Source organism: Mobula hypostoma, chromosome 15 (assembly GCF_963921235.1).
Source record: "Mobula hypostoma chromosome 15, sMobHyp1.1, whole genome shotgun sequence".
NCBI classification, from domain to species: Eukaryota; Metazoa; Chordata; class Chondrichthyes; order Myliobatiformes; family Myliobatidae; genus Mobula; species Mobula hypostoma.
The window spans coordinates 859,479-880,539 of record NC_086111.1 but is presented as its reverse complement, the minus strand read 5'-3'; the positions used below and the strand labels follow the sequence as shown (position 1 = coordinate 880,539).

General features: G+C 40.2%; 1 protein-coding gene across 2 annotated transcripts in view; it reads left to right on the top strand.

The window, feature by feature from the left end:
• iars1 (isoleucyl-tRNA synthetase 1) overlaps positions 1-21,061 on the top strand; it is a 209,038-nt gene that overhangs the window by 49,501 nt on the left and 138,476 nt on the right. For both annotated transcript variants that reach the window (XM_063067569.1, XM_063067568.1), the window contains 4 exons: positions 192-309; positions 2,537-2,684; positions 17,331-17,418; positions 20,960-21,020. In XM_063067569.1, the coding sequence (XP_062923639.1) occupies positions 192-309; positions 2,537-2,684; positions 17,331-17,418; positions 20,960-21,020 (415 nt within the window). The remainder of the gene's footprint in view (positions 1-191; positions 310-2,536; positions 2,685-17,330; positions 17,419-20,959; positions 21,021-21,061) is intronic.

Below are 21,061 nucleotides of genomic sequence, written 5' to 3'. Positions count from 1 at the left end.
ACAAACTTTTTGCTCAATTGAGGTGAAGCAAGGAAAGGAAGAATCAGCAGACACATTTCCCCATCTGCTATTGACGGACTTAAGGACGATATTAGAAATTAAGACAGAGATCCACAGAATAAGCTTTAACTGCTGACTTTGAAATGCAATTTATACTATTATGTGTACCTTTGCATTTATTTTCCTTTCAGGTGGGTGTTTAAACAGCTTTATGACAAAGGACTTGTCTACAGAGGTGTGAAAGTTATGCCATTTTCTACTGCATGTAATACGCCACTTTCTAACTTTGAAGCCCATCAAAATTATAAGGTGACATAATTTTTAATTGCTCAGTATAGTTTTATTAATGTTCTAACAATGGCGTTAGTGTAGTCTATACTTAAGCTCCTCCAAATTTTGCATTCTATGATCAGTTCTGAAAGAAATAAAAATGAACAGGAAAAGGCCTTTATTGCAACTATTTGCCGAAGTCTTTGATGATTTAGAATTAATCTCTATTCAAAGCATTTATTTCTGATTCAGAAGGAAAGTTCATTACAATCCCCTTTCTCGCAATACTAAATGCAAATTATAAACATTGTCTGACTCAGATGCTGCAAATAATTTCTGTCAGTTGTTAATTTTGTTGGTAAATCCATCTATATTGGCATGATAGAAGATAAACAGCCTGTTACTTCAATTATTTCAGCTCCTCCTGGACCAATGCAGCCTTGTAATGAAACTGATTTGATGAAATCTGTACCAAGCTCTTCATGAATGCCAGGGCAGTGTTGTGGTTAGCATGACACTATTGTAACTTAGGATGTTCAGTAGTTTGGAGTTCAATCCTGGCACCATTTTATAAAGAGTTTGTTCAAAGGTTAATTTGTTATCAAAGCATGTATCCATGTACATCTCTGAAATTCATCTTCTCCAGATAGCCACGAAACACAGAAAAAACATGAAAGTCTTTCAGAGAGGAACATCAAACCTGCCACTCGCATACAAAAAAGAATGGTGTCCTGATCATCAACACCCAAAGCCCCTCCCTTCACACAAAATGGAACAAGAACATCAACCCCCAAACCTCCTCCCCTTGCACAACAAAACAAAAAATGGGCTCTAACAAACACAGAATATAAAAATGATAAGTCTGGCAAAAGTCCACAGTCCATTAACGCAATAGTCCAATCCGTAAACACAGAACCACGGCGCCATCTTCCAATATCACTGACATTCATCAAAAGAGTGGGACAGAGGGTCACCAAACAAGGCAAAGGCCTACCCGCCTGTCACAGACTGCTTCTCGGTAGTGATCAAAAAGAGGGCAGTCGGTGCTGAACTCTTGCTCGCCTTCTGCATTTGCCTCGATGCTTCAATCGGTGATTAATCAGCGAAATGCTGTTGAACATTGACTCATGCCCCATCTCAAAGTTTTTTCTCATCGAGGCTGTCAGAGTATGCGCTTGCTTCCCAGAATCTTTTTGGAGACAGCAAAGCACCGGATTATTCAGTCAATCTCCAAATTGTAAATCACAGGCTGTAACAGTTCCAGAAACACATTTAAGGTGAAAAACATGTAACAGAAGTAAAACGACATTTTCATGGCATTGCTTTCTTCCGGTTGACTGTTGTGTGTTTCCTTGGGTGCTGTGGTTTCCTCTCACAGTCCAAAGACATACGATTAATAGGTTAAATGGCATATTGTCCTGTGATTAGGCAATGGATTGCTGGGTGGTGTGGCTCATTGGGCCGGAAGGGCCTGTTCCGCGCTGAATCTCTAAATATAAAAAAAAAAACATGCTGCAATAGACACCATATACTTATCAGTAAAGCCCTTCAGTAAAACCCTTCGATCTGTACATTATCATCTCTAGAAAATGGACTTCTTCCATAAACGTGCTTCTGGAGTTCAGGGGAAAGACTCCTCTGGGGGGGAAAAAAATACTCACTTCTATTTCTTACTCCTTTCAGAGGTACAGTAGTTGTTTTCATGTCATGAGTTTGCAGGGCCACATCAGAAAGTAGTGAAGAAATTGTGCATCTACAAACTGAAGTGTCCTAGATTTTTAAGAGTAGTTACAGTTGTATGATAAGGTGTGATAAATTTTATTAGCTTATATTTTGAAGATGAGTGATTAGCATTTTTCAGTGCCAATTAACAAATCTTGATGATGAAAAAAATCAGATGGGACTGGTTGTTAATAAGGTGCAAGTTTTGTAAGCAGCCATGGAATATAAAAAGGTTTAACTCATTTAGTTCCAGTATCATTCTGCATGTATGGGTTTTATTTCTGAGCGTTGTAATCTGGTTTAACATCAAGTGATTTAATTTTTAATGTGTTAACATTTTTATCCAGAGTTATCTTGAATTGTAATAGCTATTTGGGCTAATCATTCATAAATAATTATTCATAGATCATGACAATTGTTAAAAGAATGATAAATTTGAATTCATATGATCACTTCCTGTGTTTCCAAATATATACATACATTACACTTAAATGTCTAAATCTAAACTTTAGAAAGATGTATATTTCATAGTGTTTTCTTGCAGGATGTTCAAGATCCTTCTGTCATTGTGACCTTTCCATTGGAGGAGGATGAAAATGTTTCATTGGTTGCCTGGACAACGACACCATGGACCTTGCCTAGCAACCTTGCTGTATGTGTCAGCCCTGAATATCAATATGTGAAAATCAAAGGTAAAATTTGCCTTAAGCTAATGTGTAGTTAATTTTAAAGTTCTGAAGCCTGGAATATAAAACCAGCTTTACATTCTTCTAGGTAATCCAATAAAATATTTCATGATGTTGTTTATCATTCAGCTATAAAGAGTAGGCATGGACATGTGTACTGGATAGGTGTCAATAGCATCTTGTAAAAAAGGCAGTACAATTAATATTCAGGTTCCAGAAATGTAAATGCTTTCTACCTGATCCCCAGATACCATTCACTGCTTGCCTAACACAGTCAAGAAGTTTTTTCTGAGCTCAATGTGAACTAATAATGCTCTAGTTAGGAACAGATCAAAATTCTGGACTTTAAAAACAATAAAAGGACTTCTGCAGCATTGATAGAGAGAAACAGTTAACCTTTGAGTGGGGAGAATAATATGCAGTGTTCTCATTGGGTGCAGTGTCTAGCAAGCAATGGGGAAAGATGGAGAACTCTTTGCAATATGCTTCCATTGCTCGTTGGGCATTGCACAGAATGAAAACCCTGCATATTTTTCTCCAAAATTTCTGGTGTAGCACTTCATGTTAGGAAATATTGGGAAAGAAAAATTCTGTCATTATTTCTGTTTAACCTCCTTTCCAAGTAATTTCTGTGGAAAGTCAGCAATGAGAAGATAGAATCAAAATGCAAAATTCTGGACTTCAGAAACAAAAGAAGTTCAGCAGCATTGGTAGAGAGAAACAGTTAACCTTCAAGCTGACTGCCTTTCAATAGATCAAAGCAAAGTTAAAGGTAAAACTAGTTTACTATTTAGAGAAAGTTGGAAGGAGAGAACCAAACAACACACATCAAAGTTGCTGGTGAACGCAGCAGGCCAGGCAACATCTCTAGGAAGAGGTACAGTCGACGTTTCAGGCTGAGACCCTTCGTCAGGACTAACTGAAGGATGAGTGAGTAAAGGATTTGAAAGTTGGAGGGGGAGGGGGAGATCCAAAATGATAGGAGAAGACAGGAGGGGGAGGGATGGAGCCAAGAGCTGGACACGTGATAGGCAAAAGGGATATGAGAGGATCATGGGGCAGGAGGTCTGGGAAGAAAGACAAGCGGGGGGGAGGACCCAGAGGATGGGCAAGGGGTATATTCAGAGGGACAGAGGGAGAAAAAGGAAAGTGAGAGAAAGAATGTGTGTATAAAAATAAGTAACAGATGGGGTACGAGGGGGAGGTGGGGCCTTAGCGGAAGTTAGAGAAGTCGATGTTCATGCCATCAGGTTGGAGGCTACCCAGATGGAATATAAGGTGTTGTTCCTCCAACCTGAGTGTGGCTTCATCTTTACAGTAGAGGAGGCCGTGGATAGACATGTCAGAATGGGATGTTGAATTAAAATGTGTAGCCACTGGGAGATCCTGCTTTCTCTGGTGGACAGAGCGTAGGTGTTCAGCAAAGCGGTCTCCCAGTCTGTGTCTGGTCTCGCCAATATATAAAAGGCCACATCGGGAGCACCGGATGCAGTATATCACCCCAGCCGACTCACAGGTGAAGTGTTGCCTCACCTGGAAGGCCTGTTTGGGGCCCTGAATGGTGGTAAGGGAGGAAGTGTAAGGGCATGTGTAGCACTTGTTCCGCTAACACGGATAAGTGCCAGGAGGGAGATCAGTGGGGAGGGATGGGGGGGACGAATGGACAAGGGAGTCGCGTAGGGAGTGATCCCTGCGGAATGCGGGGGGGGGGGGAGGGAAAGATGTGCTTAGTGGTGGGATCCCGATGGAGGTGGCGGTAGTTACGGAGAATAATATGTTGGACCCAGAGGCTGGTGGGGTGGTAGGTGAGGACCAGGGGAACCCTATTCCTAGTGGGGTGGCGGGAGGATGGAGTGAGAGCAGATGTACGTGAAATGGGGGAGATGCGTTTAAGAGCAGAGTTGATAGTGGAGGAAGGGAAGCCCCTTTCTTTATAAAAGGAAGACATCTCCCTCGTCCTAGAATGAAAAGCCTCATCCTGAGAGCAGATGCAGCGGAGACAGAGGAATTGCGAGAAGGAGATGGCGTTTTTGCAAGAGACGGGTGAGAAGAGGAATAGTCCAGATAGCTGTGAGAGTCAGTAGGCTTATGGTAGACATCAGTGGATAAGCTGTCTCCAGAGACAGAGACAGAAAGATCTAGAAAGGGGAGGGAGGTGTCAGAAATGGACCAGGTAAACTTGAGGGCAGGGTGAAAGTTGGAGGCAAAGTTAATAAAGTCAACGAGCTCTGCATGCGTGCAGGAAGCAGCGCCAATGCAGTCGTCGATGTAGCGAAGGAAAAGTGGGGGACAGATACCAGAATAGGCACGGAACATAGATTGTTCCACAAACCCAACAAAAAGGCAGGCATAGCTAGGACCCATACGGGTGCCCATAGCTACATCTTTAGTTTGGAGGAAGTGGGAGGAGCCAAAGGAGAAATTATTAAGAGTAAGGACTAATTCTGCTAGACGGAGCAGAGTGGTGGTAGAGGGGAACTGATTAGGTCTGGAATCCAAAAAGAAGCGTAGAGCTTTGAGACCTTCCTGATGGGGGATGGAAGTATATAGGGACTGGACATCCATGGTGAAAATAAAGCGGTGGGGGCCAGGGAACTTAAAATCATCGAAAAGTTTAAGAGCGTGAGAAGTGTCACGAACATAGGTAGGAAGGGATTGAACAAGGGGTGATAAAACAGTGTCGAGGTATGCAGAAATGAGTTCGGTGGGGCAGGAGCAAGCTGAGACAATAGGTCTGCCAGGACAGGCAGGTTTGTGGATCTTGGGTAGGAGGTAGAAATGGGAAGTGCGGGGTGTGGGAACTATAAGGTTGGTAGCAGTGGATGGGAGATCCCCTGAGCGGATAAAGTCGGTGATGGTGTGCGAGACAATGGCCTGGTGCTCCTTAGTGGGGTCACGATCGAGGGGTAAATAAGAGGAGGTATCCGCGAGTTGTCGCTGTGCCTCGGCAAGGTAGAGGTCAGTACGCCAGATTACAACAGCACCCCCCTTATCGGCGGGTTTAATAGTAAGGTTAGGATTAGTGCGGAGGGAGTGGAGAGCAGAGCGTTCGGAAGGAGTGAGGTTGGAATGGGGACAAGGTGCGGTGAAGTCAAGACGGTTGATGTCCCGTCGGCAGTTAGCGATAAAGAGATCCAGAGCAGGCAGTCCAGGTGAGGCAACACTTCACCTGTGAGTCGGCTGGGGTGATATACTGCGTCTGGTGCTCCCGATGTGGCCTTTTATATATTGGCGAGACCAGACGCAGACTGGGAGACCGCTTTGCTGTACACCTACGCTCTGTCCACCAGAGAAAGCAGGATCTCCCAGTGGCCACACATTTTAATTCAACATCCCATTCTGACATGTCTATCCACGGCCTCCTCTACTGTAAAGATGAAGCCACATTCAGGTTGGAGGAACAACACCTTATATTCCGTCTGGGTAGCCTCCAACCTGATGGCATGAACATCAACTTCTCTAACTTCCGCTAATGCCCCACCTCTCCCTCATACCCCATCTGTTACTTATTTTTATACACACATTTTTCGCTCACTCTCCTTTTAATCCCTCTGTCCCTCTGAATATACCCCTTGCCCATCCTCTGGGTCCCCCTCCCCCCCCCCGTCTTTCTTCCCGGACCTCCTGTCCCATGATCCTCTCGTATCCCTTTTGCCAAGTTCAGCTCTCGGCTCTATCCCTCCCCCTCCTGTCTTCTCCTATCATTTTGGATCCCCCCCTCCCCCTCCCACTTTCAAATCCCTTACTCACTCTTCCTTCAGTTAGTCCTGACGAAGGGTCTCGGCCTGAAACGTCGACTGCACCTCTTCCTAGAGATGCTGCCTGGCCTGCTGCGTTCACCAGCAACTTTTATGTGTGTTGCTTGAATTTCCAGCATCTGCAGAATTCCTGTTGTTTAGGAGAGAACCAAAGATATTTTTATCATTGAGTGGAAGGCAGGATGGATCAAGTGAAAAATGAGTAATGTAGTCAAAAGCAAAGGTATTACTGAATACTGAAATACAGGTTTGGAAGAGACAGCAAATAAATATATGAAATTAGGAAATACATTATTCTAAGTTCAAAAAATTCTCAGACAATACTGTAGTCATGGTTTTATTATCTATGTTGGATAGGTTTTTTTTAGAAAAAGATTATTCTATTTGTTTGGAATCTAATCTAACCATGGTCAAGGTTATGGTGGGTGCAGTGGTTAAATTAGTAAACTAGTAATCCAGGCACCTAATTTTTGGAATTTAAATTCAAGTAGTGGCACAGTAGAGTAATGATTAGTGTGATGATATTACAAAGCTAGCGACCCAGGTTCAGTTCTGACAGTGTGCGTAAGGAGTTTGTACGTTCTCCCTGTGACGGTACGGGTTTCCTTCGGGTGCACCACCTTCCTCCCACATTCCAAAGACGTATGTGTTAGCAGGTGACTTGGTCATGTGGGTGTAATTGAGTGGTGCAGGCGTGTTGGGTTGGAAGGGCATGCTACTGTGCTGTATCGTTAAATAAATAAATTACACGTTTGTTATAACTTTTTTTTGAATTTCTACATTGGAACAAAAAAACCCACCAACAAAAAGGAGATTTATACAGTGCAAAACCAATGTGTCTGACACACAATTGATACCAATAAAGAAAAAACACCCAAAATAAAATCACATAAAGTTAGTTTCTACCCCTCCCACTACGCACTCCAAGCCAACCATTACGATATAAAGAAAAGTTAATCAGAGCTTTTGTCGCCACACAGCTGTGAATATATATAAAAAGGTGTATTGCCTACTACCAAAACTATAATATATTTCACATCATTAAAAAAAAACATAAAAATTAACCAGAAAAGAAAGCTGGATGTAAGGGACTAAATCACTGAAAGAAAAAAGAAGATAAACCTTTAATCTAAAGAGGACTTATGAAAATAATCAAGAAAAGGTCCCACACGTTATGGAACTTTATGCCCGAATTAAGAAGTGAAGAATGAATCTTTTCAAGGTCTAAGCAGGACATAATGTCTCTAAGCCATTGAGCATGAGTGGGTGGGGCAACATCTCTCCACCTAAGAAGAACTAAATATCTAGCCAAAAGAGAGGCAAAAGACAATGTTCGCTCTTTAGTTGGGCTGGAGCGCATCAACTTTACCCAAAATGCCAAAAAGAGCAATCAAAAGGTTGGGTTCTAAATAGCGATTAATGATTTGGGATAAAGTTAAAAAGATATCTCTTCAAAAGTTCTCCAAACCGGGAGAATATTTTTCCGGAATATAAAAGTGGATAAGTCTCCGGGTCCTGACAGGATATTCCCTAAGACCTTGAGGGAAGTTAGTGTGGAAATAGCAGGGGCTCTGACAGAAATATTTCAAATGTCATTAGAAACGGGGATGGTGTTGAAGGATTGGTGTATTGCTCATGTTGTTCCATTGATTAAAAAGGGTTCTAAGAGTAAACCTAGCAATTATCGGCCTGTGAGTTTGACGTCAGTGGTGGGTAAATTGATGGAAAGTATTCTTAGAGATGGCATAGACAGGGTCTGATTAGGAACAGTCAACATGGATTTGTGCGTGGAAGGTCATGTTTGACAAATCTTACTGACTTTTTTGAAGAGGTTACTAGGAAAGTTGACGAGGGTAAAGCGGTGGATGTTGTCTATATGGACTTCAGTAAGGCCTTTGACAAGGTCCCACACAGAAGGTTAGTTAGGAAGGTTCAGTCGTTGGGTATTAATATTGAAGTAGTAAAATGGATTCAGCAGTGGCTGGATGGGAGATAATGAAGTAGGTTTTCAAAGCTTGCAGAGAGGTTTAGGCCAGTTAGAGGAGTGGGCTGAAAGATGGCAGATAGAGTTTAATGCTGATAAATGTGAGGTGCTACATTTTGGTAGGACTAATCAAAATAGGACATACATGGTAAATGGTAGGGCATTGAAGAATGCTGTAGAACAGAGGGATCTAGGAATAATGGTGCATTGTTCCCTGAAGGTGGAATCTCATGTGGATAGGGTGGTGAAGAAAGCTTTTGGTATGCTGGCCTTTATTAGTCAGAGCATTGAGTATAGGAGTTGGGATGTATTGTTGAAATTGTACAAGGCATTGGTGAGGCCAAAGTTGGAGTATTGTGTACAGTTTTGGTCACCGAATTATAGGAAAGATGTCAGCAAAATTGAGAGAGTACGGAGAAGATTTACTAGAATGTTACCTGGGTTTCATCACCTCAGTTACAGAGAAAGGTTGAACAAGTTGGGTCTTTATTCTTTGGAATGTAGAAGGTTGAGGGGGGATTTGATAGAAGTATTTAAAATTATGAGGGGGCTGGATAGAGTTGACGTGGATAGGCTTTTACAATCGAGAATGGGGGAGATTCAAACAAGAGGACATGAGTTGAGTGTTAAAGGGCAAAAGGTTAGGGGTAAAATGAGGGGGAACTTCTTTACTCAGAGAGTGGTAGCTGTGTGGAACGAGCTTCCAGCAGAAGTGATTGAGGCAGGTTCGATGTTGTTGTTTAAAGTTAAATTGGACAGATATATGGACAGGAAAGGAATGGAGGGTTATGGGCTGAGTGCAGGTCGGTGGGACTAGGTGAGAGTAAGAGTCCGGCACGGACTAGAAGGGTGGAGATGGCCTGTTTCCGTGCTGTAATTGTTATATGGTTATAAGGGACAAGCCCAATACACGTGGACAAGAGAAGCCTCACCCAGTGTACACTTGTCGCAAAAGGGACTAATATCTGAATAGAACCGCTGTAATTTGACTTTAGACATGTGAGTCCTGTGTACAATCTTAAACTGCAAAAGGCAGTGGCGAGCACATTAAAGAGGTTGAGTTAACTGACTTAAGAATTAAATCCCAAACCTCGTCAGACAGAGAAATATTCAAACCATGCTCCCAGGCAGTTGTAATTTTATCAAAGGGGGCACGCCTCAAGGTAGCTAGCTTATCACAAATAGTAGATATTAGACTTTTACCCAATGGGTTTATACAAAGAAACAAGTCCACAACATTTTTCCCGGGCGTCTCAGGAAAATTTGGTATTAAAGGGTTAATAAAATGTCTAATTTGAAGATGTCTAAAGAAATGAGTTTTAGGTAGGTTAAACTTTGCAGACAGTTGTTCAAAAGTTGCAAAGCAATTGTCTATGAAAAGATCTTCAAAACGCCTGATGCCCTTTCTGTACCAATCATGAAATGTTGAGTCTTGCATGGAAGGTCGGAAAAGATGATTATGAAAGATAGGACTAGAGAGGGAGAAACCATAAAGACCATAATGGTTTCTGAACTGAGCCCATATTCTCAGAGTATGTCTAATGAGGGGATTAACAATTAGTTTGGGCAAATGACAAGGAAGTGTGGATCCAAGAAGTGCGGAAATGGAGAAATACCTATGGGAGTTCAACTTCATTGCCACCCATTTGGGCGGTCAAACTGATTATGAAAGAAAGACCAAAAAGTAAGGCAGTGAATATTGACTGCCCAGTAATAAAAACGAAAATTGGGCAAGGCCGTACCATCTTCCCTTTTAGGTTTTTGAAGGTGAACTTTAAGTCTGGGACGTTTGCCCTTCCATAGATAGGACAAAATAATAGAATCGGTAACGAATCAAGAAAAGCTTTAGAAATAAAAATTGGTAAAGATTGGAATAAGTATAAAAATTTAGGAAGGATATACATTTTAACAACATTAATTCAACCTACCAGAGACATCGACAGAGGTGACCAGTGTGCCAAGCTCTGTTTTGTATGATTTAAAAGATTAGTAAAATTTTCTCAAAAAAGATGCTTAAAGTTCCTTGTTACAGTAATACAGAGGTAAGTGAATTGATTATATACTACTTTAAAAGGGTGCTTATGAAATTCTAATATTTGTGCTTCTCTGTTAATTGGGAAAAGTTCGCTCTTGTGTAAATTAAGTTTGTATCTGGAAAGCTGACTAAATTTATTAAGTAGTGAAAACACTGGGGGTAAGGATGTAGTCGGATTTGATATAAAAAGCGAAAGGTCATTGGCATAAAGAGAAACTTTATGCTCAACACCCCCCCTCCAAATCCCCGTCAATTCAACGCAATCACCAATGGCTCTAAGGCCAGATCAAAAAGTAAGGGACTTAAAGGGCACCCTTGACGGGTGCCACGTTTAAGGTTACAAGGTTGGGATTGCTGAGAGTTGGCCAAAACAGAGGCAGTGGGACATGAATATAGCAGTTTATTCCATGTAATAAAACTTTGTCCAAAGTCAAATTTTTCTAAAACCGCAAGAAGAGAATTCCACTCCACACGATCAAACGCTTATTCTACATCAGGAGAGGTGACACACTCAGGAGTCCCAATTAAAGGTGAATACAAGATATTAAATAGATGCCATTTATTAAAAAAGGGAGGCGATTTTTAATAAAACCAGTTTGATTTTCAGAAATAATTGAGGGTACAATGTTCTCCAATCTACAAGCCAAAACTTCAGCCAAAATTTTAACATCAACATTTAACAAAGAAATCGGCCTCTACGAGGAATACCCTGTTGGATCTTTGCCTTTTTTTGCTAAAAGAATAATACTTACCTCATTAAATGATGCTGGCAATTGACCATGTTTAAACAAATTGGATAAAACTAAGGTTAATTGAGGCAAAAGCAGTGAAGAAAATGATTTATAGAATTCTGCAGAGAACCCATCAGGTCCAGGAGATTTACCAGACTGCAGTGCAGAAATGGCTAAAGATATTTCCTCTAATGATAATGGCTCATTGTGTTTTGCTTTAAGATCAGGAGAAAGCGAAAGAGTATTTAAACTATTTAAGAAATGCTCGACAGAAATGTTATCATTTAAAGATTCAGAAGAATAGAGTTGAGAATAATAGTTCTTGAATGTATCATTGATTTCAGAGTGATTCAAGGTAATGTTCCCATTTCCCATTCGAATTTTAGTAATTTGTTGTTTATCTTTAGAGCGTCTTAGTTTATTGACTAAAAATTTACCGGATTTATCATCATGAATATAAAGCCAGCTCCTACTTTCAAGAAGTTGGCATTCAATTGGATGAGTAGAAATAAGGTCAAACTTAGTTTGAAGTTCCACTCGCTTCTTGTACAGTTCCGGATTTTTGGTCTGAGCATATAGTTGGTCAGTTAGTTTAATTTGATTGACCAGATCTAATCGCTCTGTATAGGTCTTCAAATTCAGAGTATATGAAATTATTTGACCGCTTAGATAAGCTTTCATGGCATCCCAGACAACTTGAGTTGAGGTTTCAGATGACATGTTAATATCTTTTTTAAAAAAAAGAGTTAATTGGTCCTTCATAAATTTTACAAAATCATTATCTGTCAACAAGGTCGGATTAAAATGCCAGTGTTTATTCATTTGAGGGAGACCAGGAAGAAATATGGATCGGGTAACTGGGGCATGATCTGAAATTAATGTACTCTGATAATCACAAGAGCGAACAGATGGAATCAGCAGATTATTGATTTAAAAGATAATTAATTCTAGTAAAAGTATTATGGACATGTAAAAAAAAGAGTAACCCTCTCACTTGAATGAAGAAAACGCCAAACATCAGAGATATCATAATTAGAAAGGAAAGACTGAATTGATAAAGCAGATTTACTTGGTAGTCTAGGAACAGAGGACGATCGATCCATAACTGGATCTAACCAAGAGTTAAAATCACCACCCAATATAAGAGAATATAAGCTCAGGTCAGGCAATAAAGAGAAAAAACAATCAAAAAACTCCACATCATCTGAATTGGGAGTGTACAGGTTAGCCAAGTCTACCGTAGTATTATACAATTTCCCAGAAGCAATAATAAAACGACCATTTGTATCGGACACTTTGTTGTGAAGCTCAAAAGGAACATTTTGATTTATAAGAATAGAGACCCCCCTGGCTTTAGCCGGAAAAGTAGAATGGAAGTGCTGGCCCACCCACCTTAACGTGAGACGGGAATTATCAGAACTACGAATGTGTGTTTCTTGCTAAAAAGCAATTGCAGCATTGAGCTGCTTAAGATGTGAAAACACCTTCCTTTTAACAGGATGGTTCAATCCCTTAACATTCCAGCTTGTAAAATTCATTTTAAAAAAACATGGGAAAGTAGTAGGCATGAGCAAAATCAACCAAACAAACAACAGCTCTGGGGCAAAAAAAATAAAACAGGAGAATCAGGACAGAAATATGACCTGAATAACAAAGAATAACTAAAGATTCTATAAATGCTATTGGCAATAGAGATCCCTCGGCCCCTCAAATCCCAAAGCAAGAAAGCTACCTAAGATCAGCAGCAAGCTCTTCAAAAAAAAACCCACCCCAAAACCCAACTTCCAGGTTCTGAACAACAACATAAGCTCCATTTGTTAACAATTCAAAAACCAGAAAACTTACACACTACAAATTAGAATTATACTTAGAGAAAAGAAAAACAATTCCACCAAAATGTATTAAGCTTAACTCAAAGTAATAGTCCAAAAGAAAAGATACGAACTAAAAAACACATGAACAAACTTTACCCAGTAACCTACCCACGAGAAACTATGAAAAAAAATTCACTGACTTGAAAAAGAAAGATCAGGGAAAAAAAAAACAAAGGGGAAAAAAAGTACTTGTCCACCATTTTAAATAATCAAACCGAATCTGAAGAAATGGAAGTAGCAGGGAGACTTTCGATAAATTTCTGAGCTTCTGTAATCGAGTTAAACCCCTTTTTATTTCTCCAGTAGCGAGAGTTATTTGGAGATGAGCTGGAAACCGCAGAGAGGGCCTGAGTCCATGATTGTAGAACTCTTTCATGACTCCTTTATATTCGGCACGTAGACTCAGAACTTGGGGAGCATAATCCTCGACAATATAGATAGATTGACCCTTGCATTCCAACTTTCCTCTCCGATGTGCTTCCATAACCAAAAGGTTTTTCACCTTATAGCAATGAAAACAGAGAATTACTGGGCGTGGCCTATGGCCCAATTCCAGTTTAGGTGTAAACATACGGTGAGCTCTGTCTAACTCGGGTGGGGTCGGAAGAATATCATTCCCAAAAATTCAACTGGAGATCCACTTTCAATACCCTCCGGGAAACCGAGGATTCATAAATTTTGATGTCTGCTCCAACCTTCCAGATTCGTAACTTTAGATAGTAACTTGCTGTTATAATCCCTCAAGCTGGAGCAGGCAGCTTCCAAATCTTGAAAGCAATGTTTTAAATCATCGGTAGCAGACTCAAGAAGAGAAAGACGTTCGGTGTGAGCCTGCACTTTGGAATTAATTTGATCTAATTTGGATTCCAACAAACCGAAAGAAGTCTTAAATTCAGACTTAAGTTCGGATACTATATCTTGTCGGTGCTGTTCCAAAATGGAAACTATCTCGGCAGAGGAACCAGCCGCAGAAACTTCTTTTTTTTCACCTATTTGGTGGTCCTTGAAGCCATTGTAAGACAGGCATATTCGCATATTCGCAGGTTGGCGGGGGTGGGGGGGGGCGGGATTTTAACAACCTGGAGTTTTAAAAAAAAGAAAAGAAGTGCGGAGATAAGAAATAAAACGGAGCGACAACTTTAAGCGACTAAACCATCGCCACCTTAACCGGAAGTCCTGTTATAACTATTTAAGAGGAGAAAGAAAATCTGCTGTCCTTCCCTGCTGTGGCCAAGATGTTGCTTCAAACCCACAGAATGTGGTTAATTGGCTTACCTCCAAGTGCTTCCACACGGGGTTCTCTAACTTCTTGTCTGTTGAAGGCAGCCCAATAATGTACAGTTAAGAAATTTGTTTGCACTGAGTTAGTTGTTTTATGAAAGGGTAAATTTGACGAGAGTTACTCATAATAATATAAAAATGCAGGCTGAAATGAAAGCAGCAGTAACCTGGGCAGCATTTGTGAACAGAGAAACTGAGTTAACATTTCAGCTTCTGAAGATTTTGTTTATTTCTAAAAAAGAGTTATTGGGGTATAATCTAAGTATAACTATGTATTTGGTGTTGGGTTCTTTGGCAAAGCACCTACAATTTAATAGTATCCCAATCCTTTATTGTTAATATTTGCACATGAAGAATGGACACATAGGCAAGGTGCAGAGGCCAAAAGCTGCTGATGAAATGCACTTAAGCAAGAATTTACTGCCTTCAGGGAAGACAGTTATTAAAAAGAAATGCCCTTGCTCACTACGCAGTCTCTATTTTAAAAGTCTGTGTAGCCTCCAGTGATATTTGTTTTGTCCTTTACTTCTTCAATACCTAAATTGCCATGGTAACCATATCTGACATTTAACCAGTTTTGGCAGGTACTTTCAATCTGATGATCTCTTTAAATTCACATAGGATAGTGACTTATTAGCTCAGCTATTTAATTGTAGAACTATTATTGCTTTTCATCTGCACAGTGACTAATAACAGTTTTTGATGTCTTTGACCTAGAGAAAAAAAAGTAATTCTTCCCATCCTGGTCGTTCAATAATAAACAATATAAGGGAGTTCAAAGGACTTCATGGGTGATTATTAAGAAGAATTTGACACTAAACCACATAACAAGACATTAGCTAAATTAAAAAAAACCGGACTTTTTAGAGAAGGAAGGAAAAGAGGTAGTGTCATTAACTTTGGCCCACTCACCATCAACTATCCATTCAAGATTCATAGACTGATTGCATTTACATAAAATGATGCAAGATTCTACTCCTACACAAGTCCCAAGAGCAATTTACAATGGTCAATCATCTGATCAACCTGCATCTCCTAATGATTGAATGAAAACACAAAATACTCTGCAGATGCTGGGGTCAAAGCAACATTCACAACACGCAGGAGGAACTCAGCAGGTCGGGCAGCATCAGTGGAAAAGATTGGTCGACGTTTCGGGCCGGAACCCTTCGTCAGGACTGTAGGGGGAAGGGGCAAGTCCTTACGAAGGGTTCCGGCCCGAAAGGTCGACCGATCTTTTCCACTGATGCTGCCCGACCTGCTGAGTTCCTCCAGCGTGTTGTGAGTGACTGAATGAAGGTCTTTGGTACTGCAGTGTAGCAGCTGTACTTAGTGCTTGGTGCTTCACCTCATTGCCATGCTGTGTGATTTAGGGAGGGAATTTGGGTGTAGGTAGCTGAAGACAATTGTGAATGATGAACATCCAGATGAACAGGAGCCCTTCTTTGGAATACAGTGATAGTGGAAATTTGGGTGAGATGCAGAAATTGTTCCAGGTGAGACCATTTTGTAAAGTTGAAGGACTGTTGGACAGGAAACCAGTAGAGATCAGTGAATAGAATAGAGTGAGTTGGGATATTAGCTCTGGTGTTATGAATGAATCAGGGATGCAAAGTTAATGACCTACTTCAGAGAACCCTAGAATGGTTGATTGAAGGCTTACAGGCAAGAATCTGTACATTTTAATATTGTAAAGCACAATTTGACAGCCTTTTGTGATTAGAGGTAGGTTTTAAGAAGCACCTCAGTGGAGTGAAGAGATCAGCAGGCACATGGAAGATTTGTGCAATAACATTGCTAAGAGTTGGAACGCAGAAAGGGGAGTTTTGGATAAACACACAAAATACAAGAGGAGCTCGACAAGCCAGGCAGCACCTACCCAATACGCATTGGGTGCATGAAATGGTGGTAACTAATTGGAGAGTTGCCAACAATTAATTGGAGTAATTAAATCTGTGTGTAACATCAACATGTTTAATGATTTCCAGCAGTAGATAAGCTAATACAATGATAGAATTAAGGTAAATATTGAGGAGCAATCAGACAGTTTTGGTGGTGGCACTGAGGCGTGGTCAGCAGCTAAGTATAAGATAGGTATGGGCTTATCATAGATTATATAAACGTACAGCACAGAATTGTACACTTTCTGTGCATTTCATCTGCGTTGACTATGATACACATCCACTTGCCTGCATTAAACCCATAACTCCCTGTATCTTTCCTATTTGAGTACCTGTAGAAACAATTTTCAAATGTAATTGTTTCTCCTCCACCTCCCCTGTGGTAGCTTATTCCAGGTATTCACCACCCTCTGTCAAAGTGAGGAGGGGGTCATGTATTCTGAGGTAACTGACTAATATCCTCCCTCTCCGAAATCTTTGCACGTTATCAAGGATTGTAAAGAAGAATTTGTCAGATGAACGAATGACTGTAGTATCAATAAAACTCCAATGGCATCTAGCACAAAGCAATTTGTTCAATTCCAATGACTGAAAATCCACTTCCTCAGTTGCCTGAGGCACAGTGACAGCTTTGAATTTAACTGAAGCTACTTATCAATATTTCTTTAGCTGTATTTCTCTGATGTGCAATTTATACCATTAGGGTTAACAAAGGCAAGAGACATCTCCGGTTTCTGCAGGTCTCTCACAACCCTAATTTGGAAATGCATAATTTTTCACTGCAACTAGATCAAAATTCTGGAATTCCATGCTAAGGAATTTTCACTGTAAAGGTAGTAGCAATTATCAAAAGATAATTTGGGTATTAAAAGGTCATCTAGTCAATAATGTTAACATCCCATGAAGAACCAAAAGACAGATTCTTAGCATGAGATTGATAAATGTAGTTTTCTGATTTTGATACTGTGCTAGATAGGCATTTTATTTCCTGATGGTTGCCACAAATATTCTTAAAAATAAAATTTAAAAATGGTGGCAATTCATTGAATGCTGAGCTATCAAACTGTACTTCCTTATATTTTAAACAGAGCTCTCTACTGGAAACATCTACATAATGATGGAAGCCAGACTGGTAGCACTCTTTAAATCTGATGCTGAATATGCTATCCTAGAAAGGTTAGTGCATGATCTCATACTTGTTATCTGAGGGTGTATTAACTAAACACTTGTGTTCATGAAAATGCATACAGAAATTTTACAGTAAAATTGAAAATAGCAGTATACCAATCAGTTCGTGACAATACAAATAATCTTCAGTATTTGTTTTCCACTTTCATCTACCAGAACAGAAATTGTTGGAAGCAGCCACAAATCAGGCAGCATCTGTGGAAATAGATGTTTTCGGTCATCAAGATTTCTCAGAAGCGCTCATTTACCTTGTTTTTTCCCTCCTTGTTTTTTACTCACAATAAAGTTTATACTTGGCTGTTATATACTGCACTAAGGTGTGAAAGAAAGAATATTGAGGTTCAACATAACCATATTTCATTGCAGAGAAATGGGAGAATATCCACAGCTCACGATCTCTGCAAGACATGAGAATTCATTTATAGTACAATAAAATGATAAATAGAGACTTATGGCAAATGTGAAGATTCACTTGGTAACCAAGAAGACTGAAAAATTTAAATTGGAAGTCGTATTTTTTTCAAAGGGCAATTTTAAATTGAACCCTGAAATCTGTTATCAATGGAAACATTTAAGGAGTTAATAGGGGAAAAGCTCGGGTTTTTCCTTTGAAGAGATTGTCAGTGAATAATTGACCCAACATTATTATCTGCATATAGATATAATTCCCTACACAACTCTGTGAAGGAATAACCCAAGCTCTTCCCCAATTAACTCCTTAAATGTTTCCATTGTCGGGAAGTGTATGGTCGTGCACTTTGATAGAAGAAGTTGATAGAAGAACTTCTTTACTCGGAGAGTGGTAGCTGTGTGGAACGAGCTTCCAGCAGAAGTGGTTGAGGCAGTTTCGATGTTGTAATTGGACAGCTATATGGACAGGAAAGGAATGGAGGGTTATGGGCTGAATGCAGGTCGGTGGGACTAGGTGAGAGTAAGAGTTCGGCACAGACGAGAAGGGCCGAGATGGCCTGTTTCTGTGCTGTAATTGTTATATGGTTATATAAGTGAAAAGGTTGAATATTTTCTCATTGGAGAGAAAATACAAAAAACTGAGGTGCAAAGGGACTTTGGAGTCCTTGTGCAGGATTTCCTAAAGATTAATGTGCAGTTTGAGTTTGTGGTGAGGAAAGGAAATGCCATGTTAGCATTCATTTCAAGTGGACTAGAATATAAAAGCAGGGATGTAATGTTGAGAGTTTATAAAGCACTGGTGAGGCCTCATTTGGAGTACTGTGAACAGGTTTGGACTCCTTATCTTAAAAAGGATGTGCTGAAACTAAAGAGGGTTCAAAGGAGGTTCATAAAAATGAATCCAGGATTGAAAGGCTTGTCATATGAAGAGCATTTGATGGCTGGGCCTGTATTGACTAGAAATCAAAAGAAACCTCATTGAAACCCATTGATTGGTGAAAGGCCTTGATAGAGCGGATATGAAGAGGATACTTCCTATGTTGGGAGAGTCTAAGACCAGAGGGCACTGCCTTAGAATAGAGGGCCATCCTTTTAGAAGGGAGGTGAGTAGGTATTCCTTTCGCCAGAGAGTGGTGAATCTTGATTTCTTTGCCACGGACAGCTGTGGAGACAGAGTCTTCATGTATATTTAAGACAGTGGTTGATTCTAGATTGGTCGGGGAATAAAGGGTTACAAGGAAAAGGCAGGAGATTGGGGTTGAGAGGAAAATTGGATCAGCTATTATGAAATTGCAGAGCAGACTCTGGGACAAATAGCCTAATTCTGCTCCTATATCTTATGGTTTAATGGTAAGTTCCTATCAGTTTCTATACCCAAGGGAAAAAAAAGTCCTAACCTGCTCAACATCTCCCTATAACTCAGTCCGAGTCCTGGCAACATTTTGTAAATCAAAGACCAAAGAGGTTTTTCAGATGCTTGACATCTTGAGAAAAACTAAATGCTGGAAGAACTCAATAGATCAGGCAGCATCTATGGAGGATAATAAACTGTCAATGTTTTGGACCGAGCCCCTTCATCGTGATTAAATAAATGGCATCCATTTCAATTTGACTTCCTTTTCTCACACAGACATATCTGCCCATGGCCTACTCCACTGCCACAAGGAGGCCAAATGCAGACTGGAGGAGCAACACCTCATATTCCGTCTGGATAGTCTTCAAACTGATGGCATGAACATTGATTTTTCTGACTTACAGTAACCACTCCCCTCTGCTCCCACTCCCTTTGCTTTTTGCCCCTGTTCTGGTGGCCCTCTTGCCCCTTCTCCACATTCACGATTGCTCATTACCTCCCTCCTTTTTCGCTTTCTTCCCTTTATTCCATTGTCCTCTCCTATGGGATTCCTCCTTCTTCAGTGTATTACCTTTTCCACCTCACACCTTGCAGCTTCTCCCAACACCCCCACCTTCCCCAACCACCTACCTTCCCCTTAATCTGGTCTCACCTATTAATGACCAGCTTGCACTGCTCTCCTTCCCTCAACCTTTTTATTCTGCCTTCTGCCCCCTTTCTTTCCAGGCTTGATGAAGGGTCTCAGCCTGAAACATCATCTGCTTGTTTCTCTCCATAGGTGTTGTCTGACCTGCTGAGTGCCACCAGCATTTTGTGTGTTGCTCAAGATCCTTGTAAATACGTTCTTCTACTCATTCCAATTTGAAAACATATTTCCTATAGTAGTGTGACCAAAAATGAGTACAATACCTAAGTGTGGCCTCACCAACATCTTGTACAACTGATAACTCACTGCAATCTCCCAACTTTCTCACTAATTACTGTGACTGTTAAAAGCCAATATGCAAAAAGTTGTCTTCACATCTCTGTGTGCCAGTGACTCCATTTTCAGGGAAACATGTATGTATACTCCTATTCTCCACACATCCTAACATCTGCCTGTAATCATTCAGAGAGGTACCAGAGATCCTATGATAGTGCTTGAGAGGATTAAATGATCTTGCCATCTTTACTCTATCAAATAATATCACTAAACCAAGATAGATTGATTATTTATCTGTCTTGAAATAAGTCAGTCCTGGTGTAGTGTTTTGGCCCAAAATGTCAACTGCACTCTTTTCCATAGATTCTGCCTGGCCTGCTGAGATCCTCCAGCATTTTGTGTTGTGTTGTTCAGATTTCCAGCATCTGCGGATTTTCTGTTGTTTGTTTGTTCATCCCCTTGCTGATTGTAGGGTCTCATATTTCCACAACTACTTTTTATTTAGTGGCCATTGCATCCAAATCATTTTGGTTTGAAATACCTTCAAAGTGTTTGGTAGAAACATCATTCACTATAAGCATCTGTGAATTCATATACATTTTCACTGAATATTAGTTAATATTCTTAATGTTTATCCATGTTTTATTTTGTATTTTTGTTTTAGCTGTGAGAAATATTCACCAGTATGTGAATAGACAGTTGGAGAATATATTGTTTGTCATCATGCTGTAGAAGTGATACTTTTGTGGAATTGTCTAGAACACTTGTATTACTGTCCATTCTGTTATTAGTTATATAAGGTCAGGTTAGAATGGTGATTTCTTTTTGTTTCCCAAATAAAGGTTCAAGGGCATTGCCCTCAAAGGCAAGAAGTACAGACCATTGTTTGACTATTTCTTGAAGGTAAGGTCAGTGTACATCCAACTGCAATTTGTTTCCTCAGA